General features: G+C 59.3%; 1 protein-coding gene across 1 annotated transcript; it reads left to right on the plus strand.

Moving 5' to 3' along the window:
• Positions 1–412: 412 nt before the first annotated feature.
• On the plus strand, positions 413–9,747 carry SYT2 (synaptotagmin 2). The gene is made up of 8 exons (XM_008638018.2): positions 413–718; positions 857–1,026; positions 2,271–2,387; positions 2,604–2,771; positions 2,912–3,079; positions 3,490–3,607; positions 4,774–4,907; positions 5,547–9,747. Exons 1-8 carry the CDS (start codon positions 553–555, stop codon positions 5,751–5,753), a joined length of 1,248 nt encoding a protein of 415 aa, XP_008636240.1. The 5' UTR covers positions 413–552; the 3' UTR covers positions 5,754–9,747.
• The last annotated feature ends 505 nt before the right edge of the window (positions 9,748–10,252 follow it).

The raw sequence follows: 10,252 nt of genomic DNA on the forward strand, positions 1-10,252 counted from the left end.
GGTGTGTTGATCCTCTTCTGTTCCCAGACTTGGAAGCTCGCCCCAGGGCTGGGAGCAAGTCCTGAGGGTGCCACACCAGCGCTGAGTCCCTGTGGGTGCCCCATGCCTGGGGTCCCTGCCCGAGAAAAGGAGGAGATGGTGGGGCTGGATTTGTCCAGACTGACCTCATTCTTCTCTCCTGGGGATGCAACCCCCCTCCCCTCATCCCAGGGGGCCGTGCCAGGTGCATGTCCCCCCAGGAGTGTCCCCATTGTCCCTGGGGGGCTTGGAGCTGGAACCGTCATTGATGCAAGGCTGGGTGATGCTCCCAGTGGCTTTGGAGATGTCAAAGGCCAGGAAACCCAGGGGCCAGCTGGGCTCCCCACGGCTCGTGAGGGATCCAGGTGACCTCTCGCAGACACTGGGTCTGTGCCCCTCTAGCAGAGGATGAGGTGTCCTGGTGCAGCCCTGCTGCCCACGCAGGCGCTGTCTTGGGGACACTGGGGAGGAGTGGGGGCAGCAGGGACCTGTGTGCCACCGAGATGATGTGTTTCAGGGAGCCCCTGACCCACCATGACGTTCAAGCAAGCATCCATGATGGCCCCGGAGGCCACGGCCAGCACACTGCCCATGAGCACCATGGAGAACTCCACTGAGGCCGCGGGGCCGGGTGAGAGCAAGGAGGACATGTTCACCAAGCTGAGGGACAAGTTCATGAATGAGCTCAACAAGATCCCCCGTGAGTAGCTCCTTTCCCAGGTGTTACCCTCCTGATGACCCCCCATCACACTGGTCCCAGTACAACCTGTGGAACAAGGCTTTTGGGTGGCTGAGAGGGAGCTACAGGGCTGACCACGACCCTGGCTTTTGCCCACAGTGCCACCCTGGGCCCTCATTGCCATCGCGGTGGTGGCTGGACTCCTCATCCTCACCTGCTGCTTCTGCATCTGCAAGAAGTGCTGCTGCAAGAAGAAGAAGAACAAGAAGGAGAAGGGCAAAGGCATGAAGAATGCCATGAACATGAAGGACATGAAGTCAGGCAACCAGGTGATGTCCTCCTGGGCTGCTTGGCCAGCAGCCCCTCTGGCTGGCTGATGGACTGTGCCAGGGCACTCAAAGATCAGGCAGCAGATTGGGATGGAGCCACCAGGACCCCGGGATGGGACAGTGGAGCGAGGACCTGAGACAGCAGCACTGTCCTCCAGTGTCTGGTGGCCCAGGTGGACCAAGCTCAAGCTGGCCTGGACCTGCCAATGCTTCACCTGAGCCAGGAAATGTTGATTTAATCCCTTGTGTCTCTTGCCTCCCTCTGGGGCAATGTGTGTCAGAGAAATGAGTGTGAACTCATTTCTCTGAGCCTTCAGCTGAGAGGGCAGGGCCACCAGGCCAAAACACCCCCCAGTTTGGGATCCCCAAAAAGTCTGTGGTGTAGTGGCAGGTGCTGGTACCTCATCCTGGGGTCCAGCCCGAGGTGGGCTTTGGTACCCACAGGCTTGGGGCCACCCCGGCCATTTCAATGGCCTTGACCCACGGCCATTTGGAGGGGGTGGGAGAATTTGGGTGTCTGTCCCTGCTCTTCAGAGCCATGTGGGCACCATGGGCATGCAGACAGGGCTGGAGCAGGAGAGGGGGGAGATGTGGGGTGGGATTCCCCAGTGGAGAGCAAGGGCTGCGTCCTCTGGGGCTCCACGGGGTGGTACAAGCCCTGATCCCCCACCCTGCCATGGGTCCCTCGGTGTCTGTGTAACGTGTCTCTCTTCACCCACGGTGCCCTCACTGTCCTCCTGCCCTGGCTGCCTCTCTGCTCTGGGACACCCTCCACGTAAGTGCCACCATGAGCCTCCTCCATCATCTGCTTCCAGGGTGGGATGGGGGACTGGGGACACATCAAAGAGGGAGTAAGGAGCTGGGACTCCCACCCCGTGGACTGCGCTTGGAGAGGCAGGAAGAGGGGTGGATTTCCTGGGGACAATCTCTTTCTGAGCCTGCAAAGCCTGGAAATGGCCCCGATAAGCCCTTAGCTCTGGCTGTAGTGCTCCTCCAAGCACGGGCTGGGCGCCACAGGACCCACCACCTGCAAGCACCAAAACTCCCTCCACTGGAGTCAGTTCCTTGTCCTGGCACCCCTGGCAGCCCCACATCGTGTCAGCGCTTCATGTCCCTGGTGGGGACAAGCTGGGTGTTGAGATGCCAGGAGGGTTGGGGTGCTGAGGTCCCCAGTGGTGTGGGGCTGCTGGGCTGTGACCATCCTGCTGAGCTGGACACCTTGGCTGCCATTCCAGGACCAACAGGACGACGATGACGCAGAGACGGGCCTGACAGAGGGGGAAGGTGAGGAAGAGGAGAAGGAGCCGGAGAACCTGGGCAAGCTGCAGTTCTCACTGGACTACGATTTCCAGGCAAACCAGGTGATGGAGTGGCTGGGGCTCAGCTGAGGAGTGGGGTTTGCCCGGGGGGGAGATGAGAGGACAGGTCTGCGTGTTGGAACTGGGAGGCACATGAGGGAAGGAGGAGCCGGGTGCTGTGCCAGAGGAAGTCCTGCCCCATGCTGGGCTGGAGATGAGCCCTTGGCAGCTGCAGTGCATGGCTGGGCTGTCTCACTGAGGACTCCTCCGCCCTTCCAGCTCACAGTGGGGATCCTCCAAGCTGCCGAACTGCCGGCTTTGGACATGGGCGGCACCTCAGACCCCTACGTCAAGGTGTTCCTGCTCCCTGACAAGAAGAAGAAGTACGAGACCAAAGTGCAGAAGAAGACCCTCAACCCTGCCTTCAATGAGACCTTCACCTTCAAGGTGAGCCCCTTCATCCAGAACACAGGACCTTGTCTCCCACTCCCATCCTTCTCCCTGGTTGCAGCAATCCTGTGTGCTGACCTTCCCTTCCAGGAGTGGGTGGGCCTGGCTTGCAGCCTGGTCGTTGTCCCTTTGTGCAGGTCCCCTACCAGGAGTTGGGTGGGAAGACGCTGGTGATGGCCATCTACGACTTCGATCGCTTCTCCAAGCACGACATCATCGGTGAGGTGAAGGTGCCCATGAACACAGTGGACCTGGGCCAGCCCATCGAGGAGTGGCGGGACCTGCAGAGTGGCGAGAAGGAGGAGGTGAGAGCCAGCCCTCAGCCAGCTGAACCCCTGGCTGGGGGATTGAGATGGGGGCTGGCCGTGGGGCGAGCTCTGCTTTCAGGGCCATCCCACAGTGCTCAGGGTGACGATCACTGTGGGGTCCCACCAGGGTGCCATGAATGTCCTGGCAGGGCAGGATCTGACCTGTTGTTCCTCTGTGTAAAAATGTTTTAATAACAGAAAATGAAGACTAGAAAACATCCAGAGTGCTATGCTGGGCCTGGCTTGTCCTGGACCCAATGATCAAACTCTTGTGTTGGTGCACAGGGTGCCAGCTTGTGCCTGGACTGAGCAGGGTTTGGGGGGACCTGCATGTGTGATCGTGTCCAAACACTGCAGTCCGAGGCACTGCCAAAGCTCTGACCTCCACTCGCTGCTCTGCTTGGCAGCCAGAGAAGCTGGGCGATATCTGCATCTCCCTCCGGTACGTGCCCACGGCCGGGAAGCTCACTGTCTGCATCCTGGAAGCCAAGAACCTGAAGAAGATGGATGTGGGGGGCCTCTCAGGTGGGTGTTGCTCAGAGGCAGCTCCCCCCTGCCCCACTGGGGACTCTCAGCATCCTCTGTGGGGAAGGACTCTGGGGCCATCTGTCTGGCAGAGCTTGGGAAAGCCCCCCAGTGCCTCCTCATGCTTTGCAGACAGCCCAAGGTCTGGCCGGGAGGTGAGGGGAGATGGGCATGAGATGCATCCCCAACTCTTGAGAAGGATGCTTTGAATTTGGTCCCCTTGGTTTGAGCAGGACCAGGATGCTGCAGGACCTGGGTGGTGAAAGTGCTCCTCCTTGACCTGGGGGTTGGGGACCTAAGTTGACAGCATGTCTTGTGCTCAAAGTGTCTTCCCAGCCCCATTCTGGGGTCGTCAGCTCTCTCCAGACATGCTTTGACCACAAGAGCAGTACCTGCATGGCTGGAAGGACTCAGCTTTATCGTGGGCTTTCCTGCTCCTGTCCAGGGCGACAGGCCAGAGCCCACACAGTGCCACTCACCTGACAGGCCAGCTGTCACTCCACTGTCCCCAGCCCTCCTACAAGAGGGCCCACAGCACAGAATCCCAGAATCATTACTGTTGGAAAAGACCTCCAGGATCACCAACCTGTGCCCGATCCCCACCTTGTCACCCAGACCAGAGCACTGAGTGCCACGTCCAGGCATTCTTGGGACCCCTCCAAGGGTGGAGACTCCACCACCTCCCTGGGCAGTTCCAATGCCTGGCCGCCCTTTCCATAAACAAATTTTTCCTGATGTCCAACCTAAACCTTCCCTGTTTCAACTTGAGGCTGTTCCCTCTCCTCCTGTCCCTGTTCCCTGGCAGCAGAGCCTGACCCCCCCGGCTGCCCCCTCCTGTCAGGGACTTGTGCAGAGCCACAAGGTCCCCCTGAGCCTCCTTTGCTCCAGCCTGAGCCCCCCAGATCCCTCAGCCTCTCCTCATATGTCTGACTCTCCAGACCCTTCCCCAGCTCTGCTGAATCCAGAAGAACTCCATCCCTTGGCCAGTTGCTCCCACAAATCCTCTCCGGCCCAACTATTTTGTCTTGGCATCCATCCACAAACCTCAGACCACCTTTACTCAGGGTGGTCTCTCCCTCACCCTGGGTTGAGATGTCTCCTGGGACCCGACCAGTGGTGTCCCCTGGGCACCTCAGCCCTGGCTAATGCCCCATCCTGCCCCCCAGATCCCTACGTGAAGATCCACCTGCTGCAGAATGGCAAGAGGTTGAAGAAGAAGAAGACCACAGTCAAGAAGAAGACCCTGAACCCTTACTTCAATGAGTCCTTCAGCTTTGAGATCCCCTTTGAGCAGATACAGGTTTGTCTGATGACTCCCCTGGGATGGGAGATGTCCTGAAGCTGCCTGAGCTCTTGTCCCAGCCTTCCCAGCAGCCTGAGCCGCTCCTGCTGAGCTCCTGGTCTGGTCACCCTGGAGATTCTTCCAGTCCCATCTGGGGCCTGGGCTGATGCTGAGGGCAGCTGGTGGGGGGGGCAGAGGTGGGAGGCTGGGCAGCACCCATGGGAGATGAACCCCCAACCCAGATCACGGCTGAAATGGGGCTTTCCTCTGCTCCTGATCCTACAGTGCTCACCTCAAGCATAACAGGATGGTCCTGGGGGCATTTTGGACCCTTGGCCACTGCCTTCTGCTCCTCCGTGTCCTGTGCAAGCCCCTGCCCATGCCCCTTGCCCCTGCCCAGTAGCCCACAGCTCTTGCCCAGCCCCACACCACACCTTGGTGACCTTTCTCAGGTGAGTCAGCTCAGGATGAGCCGGGCCCCCACTGGGCTCTGGGCTCCTTGGGGAAGGACATGAAGGAAGCAGGGAGGGGGCCCTGCCCCAAAACGAGCCACATGGGGCTCAGCCTTGGGGCATCCCTGGGGCACCCTGGGGCTATGGAGCTGTGTGGCCACTGCGCCTTTCCACCCCAACCTCTAAAGAAGGTTTCCTCCTTTAGAAAGTGCAAGTGGTCATCACAGTGCTGGACTACGACAAGCTGGGGAAGAACGAAGCCATTGGCAAGATTTTCACAGGCTTCAACTCCACCGGCACGGAGCTGCGGCACTGGTCTGACATGCTGGCCAACCCCCGGCGGCCCATTGCCCAGTGGCACTCGCTGAAGCCAGAGGAAGAAGTAGATGCAGCTCTCGGGAAAAACAAATAGGCAGCTCTGCCAGCCGGGCACTGCGGACAGTCGACCCAGAGCTACTGATACCTCAGTTGTGCAACCTTCCTTTTGGTTTTTTGTTCTAAGCTGAAATGCCCCTTGATGCCTCTGGAAGGGTATCCAGGCAGTCCCAATAGCTTCCAGGGGAAGAGGTTAAAGACATGGATGGTTCTTTTTGTTCTTCAGCATTGCTCCCTTCTGCTGCATCTCCCATTGCCTCTGCTCGCCATCCCTTCCCGGTGCAAAGCCACCGGCACACTTGGGACCTGCCCCAGCAGCTGTGTCACCAGCCTGCAGCACTGCTGCTGCCCTCCTGCCCTTGGAATCATGTGGGGAACCATGGAATGTTGCATGGAGGTGATACTGGAGCCTGACAGTGTGAGATGACCAGACCCACTGTGCTTGGTTGGGGCATGACCAGCAGTGAGACAGAAAAACGGTGCAGAAGACCCTCTGAAGAGACCCAGGTGCCTCCCCCTGGTCCTCCCCAAGGAAGGCTGAGTGCCCCAGGCCAGCTCCAGATTTGGGTTCTCTGAGGAGAGGCTTGCAGGGCCCATGGATCCCGCTGTGGTGGTGGGGTGCCAAGCCCTCAGTGTTGCAGCAGGAGCTGTGGAGGCCAGTCTGGGCACAGGGAGTCTCAGGAGGGCTGCTCCAAGGAGACACAGGGTGAAATGTGGATGCACCAGCAGCACTGTGTGGATCACCACCACCACCAGCACCACCACCTCTGTTTTGTCCCCAGAGGAGCAGCGCTGGGTGATTTGCATCTGTGTCCCACCATGCTTGGTGAATCCTGTAGATAAAGATGCTTCCACAAGGCAGGTTTACAATGAGAGGTCTCCAGATGTGATGGGGGCAGCCCCCCAGAGCGGTACCAGGTGTCCCCCCAGAGATTGTCCATCGCACGTCCCAGGGCTCAGCCCTGCCTTGGGCACCCCAGCCTGGGGGAGCAGAGGAGCCATGGGGAGCTCCAGCTCCACCACCTGCTGCAGGTGGGGATGGCAAGAGCAAGCCCAGGGCCAACAAGGGACCAAAGCCCCCAACCCCCATGAGCTGCTACTCCCCACCAGGCCACTGGCTGTTGAACCCACCCCGTCCTGCTCGGGGTATAAGCCATATCCGTGACCCCGACAGTGGCTAAGAGCTTCTCTGGGCCACTTCTCCCACTGTCCCAGAAAAGCCCCTGAGCCAGAAAGCCAACACAGTTTTCTGCTGCTGGGAGAGGGTCCAGCAGCCCTGCCCAGTTCAGTCCAGTCTATATTGGAGCACTGATGTTAACTCGTGTCCCTGTCCCAGCTCCAGCTCCACAGCAGCCTCACGCTCTGCTCCCTTTGGCTTCCCTGGACTCAGTGCTGGGGGTTCCAGCACTGCAGCAGCAAAGGGTAGAGCCCCAGGGATGTGCTGGCACTGGGGATGCTGCTCTGGGAGCTCAACACCAGGGCTGGGACCATGGTGCAGGGTGTCCTGGGTCCAGGTACAAAGTGCCAAAACTGAGCTCATCCCAGTGCTGTTGGATGCTTTGGCAGCTCCCACAGCTCTGGCTTCCCAAAGGGCATCCCGGCCCCCTCTGAAGGTGGAGAGATGATGGGAAACTTGGTGGCAGCCACACCTCAGGGGGTTCAAATGGACACGGGGACCAGCCCCTGCCCCTGGAGGGTTGTGCAGCTCTGGGACAGGTCCCCAGGGCAGGACATCTCCATCCGTGGGAGGTTTGGGGCTTGGATAGCCAAGCTGCAGTGTGGGAAAGGGATGTTGGACAGGAACCTCTAATGACCACCTCCACCACCACTGCAGCTGCACTTGGCCCATGCCCTGGTGAAAGTGGGGCCACACTGAGTCTGCAGGGGTCACCCAGCCAGTGGTCCCTCAGGGCCATCTCCAGCTTCAATTAGTCCCTTTTTCTAATGGATGTGTCAGTGTCAACAGATGCAGTCCTGCCCTGCCCCTGTAGCCAAAGGGAGAAGAAGTCTTTTATGGGATGCTTTTAAAAATGGGGAGCTGGAGGGGGCCTGACACCCCATGGTCAGGAGCAGTGGTAGGACTCAGTCTCATTTTGGGGTCCATCCAGGCACTGGAAGGGTGGGGGGGGGCATCTGCCTTACATGGAGTGGGTTAAAAGAGGAGGAATTAGAAAGAGCACTGAAATCCTCCTGCTTGCAGCCAGCGAGTGTGCATGGCCCTGCAGCCTTCCCAGGGAAGCAGGTGGAGGTGTGCACCTCTGCACCCTGCACACCTGCATCCTGAACACCTGCACACCTGCACCCTGAACATCTGCACCCTGAACATCTGCACCCTGCACCCCTGCACATCTGCACCCTGCACACCTGCACATCTGCACCCTGCACATCTGCACCCCGCACATCTGCACCCTGCACACCTGCACATCTGCATCCTGCACATCTGCACATCTGCACCCTGCACATCTGCATCCTGAACACCTGCACACCTGCACCCTGAACATCTGCACCCCTGCACATCTGCACATCACACCTGCACACCTGCACATCTGCATCCTGAACATCTGCACCCTGCACACCTGCACATTTGCACCTTGCACACCTGCACCCTGCACCCTGCACATCTGCACACCTGCACCCTGCACATCTGCACATCTGCACCCTACACATCTGCACATCACACCTGCACACACCAGATGCACCCCCTGCTGTGCTCTCCCCTCCCCGCCGCCCCTCCCCCTTCGCCCCCCAGACCCGCCGGATCGGCCGGGGTCCCTCCAGGAGTGGAGATCCCACCTGGCTGCTTTCCATTCAGACTCTTTAAGCCTTGGGGGAGGGGGAAGACTGTGACTTTAATACATAATTTTTTTTTTTTATAAAAAAGGGAAAACCAACCAACATACTGAAGCCATCTGCGCTGCCTCTGATCCCCCCTTAGCTGTGTGTAGGTAAAATATATGGAGACATAGCTGTATATACCACGAGCAGTGCATGCGACGCAGCCACGTAGCAGTAGCAGCATGGCCCCAGCCCGGCGGCGCTGCCACCGCCCCGGCACTGCCGTCCCCATCTCCGGCCTCCCGCCAGGGAGGAGGCGGCGACCACCAAAACTCATCGCTCGAGAGCTCTCCACCGCCCTGATTTTTCTCCCCCCAAATAAAATGAAAATCCTCAATTAAATCATATAAAAGAAGAAAATAATGCCAAGAAGCAAAGCATGCCAAGCCCGGCCCGCCAGCGGAGGGTGAGCTGTCACCGACGCAGCCGTGGCGCCCATGTGTGTCGTGTTCCTGTATCTTGTCGCGTTTGTCCCATGGCCGGGTAGCAGCAACATCGTGGCTTCGGTGTCCTGTGTCGCGTTGGTGCATTTCACCGTCAGAGCAACTTTAGAAGCCATATTAGAGCACGGTGCACCGGGACCCCACGGGGACAGGCCCACGGTGAGCCGTGACCCCCTTCCCCCCATGTGTCCACGTCCCCCCTGGTTTCGTGGGGCTCGGGTTGCCAGGAGCCGCACTGGCCACCGCCTCGGTGGCCTTGGGTGCCGCTGTAACGCCGGGCGAGGGGACGGGACAACGCTGGGCGCAGATGCTGGGGTCGACTTGCCGGTGGTGAAAAGGCTTTTTGGAGCAATTTGGGTTATTTCTGCCATGTCCAGTCGGTGGTTTCTGTTTCGGGGACGAGAGCTGGCATTCTCCTCTCCTGGAGGCACCCAGCTGTGCCACAGGGATGCTCCCGGGGTTAAAAGGAAGTGAATCCACGAGTCTTGGCAACAGGCTCTGGTTCCTTGTCCTTTTTTCTCCCGAGCTGGGAGGGAGGAGCCAGCTCCTTTGGGAGTCGCAGGTTCGGCGATTCCTGGACCCTCAGTGCCGGCCCCGCTCTGCCCCGTCCCAGCCCCCGCAGCGCTCGGCTCCGGCGGAAGCTGCTTTTAATGCCCCTTCCCCTCGTGTGGACTCTGTCGTTCCGTCTCTGATCGTTTGATGGTTATTTTGTAATGATCTCCGTCTCCTTATTAAAGAAACGAGCTGAAAGGAGCTGGTTCCCTTCTGGTCTTGCTGCTGGGGCTCACGGGGCATCCGCGGTGAGGGGCAGGACCCAGGGCAGTGAGCCCAGGGATGATGGAGGGATGGAGGTGTGGGTGGAACCTCACAAGGGCCCAGGTACCCCAAAACACAGAATCATGAAATCATTTAGGTTGGAAATGCCCTCTGAGATCATGGAGTTCAACCCAGCACTGCCATGTTTACCACTAAACCATGCCCCAAGTGTCACATTCTTGCACCATTTAAACACTTTCAGGGATGGCGACTTCGCTGCTGCCCTGGCTGGCTGTGCCAGGGCCTGACCACCTTTTCAGGGAAGAAATTTCCCTCAATATCCAACCTGAATCTGCCCTGGCCTAGCCTGAGGCCGTTCCCTCTCCTCCTGGCCCTGTTCCCTGCGAGCAGAGCCCGACCCCCCCCCGGCTGCCCCCTCCTGTCAGGGACTTGTGCAGAGCCACAAGGGCCCCCCTCAGCCTCCTTTGCTCCCGGCTGAGCC

This window comes from Corvus brachyrhynchos, unplaced genomic scaffold (assembly GCF_000691975.1).
Source record: "Corvus brachyrhynchos isolate BGI_N302 unplaced genomic scaffold, ASM69197v1 scaffold67, whole genome shotgun sequence".
Lineage (NCBI taxonomy): Eukaryota > Metazoa > Chordata > Aves > Passeriformes > Corvidae > Corvus > Corvus brachyrhynchos.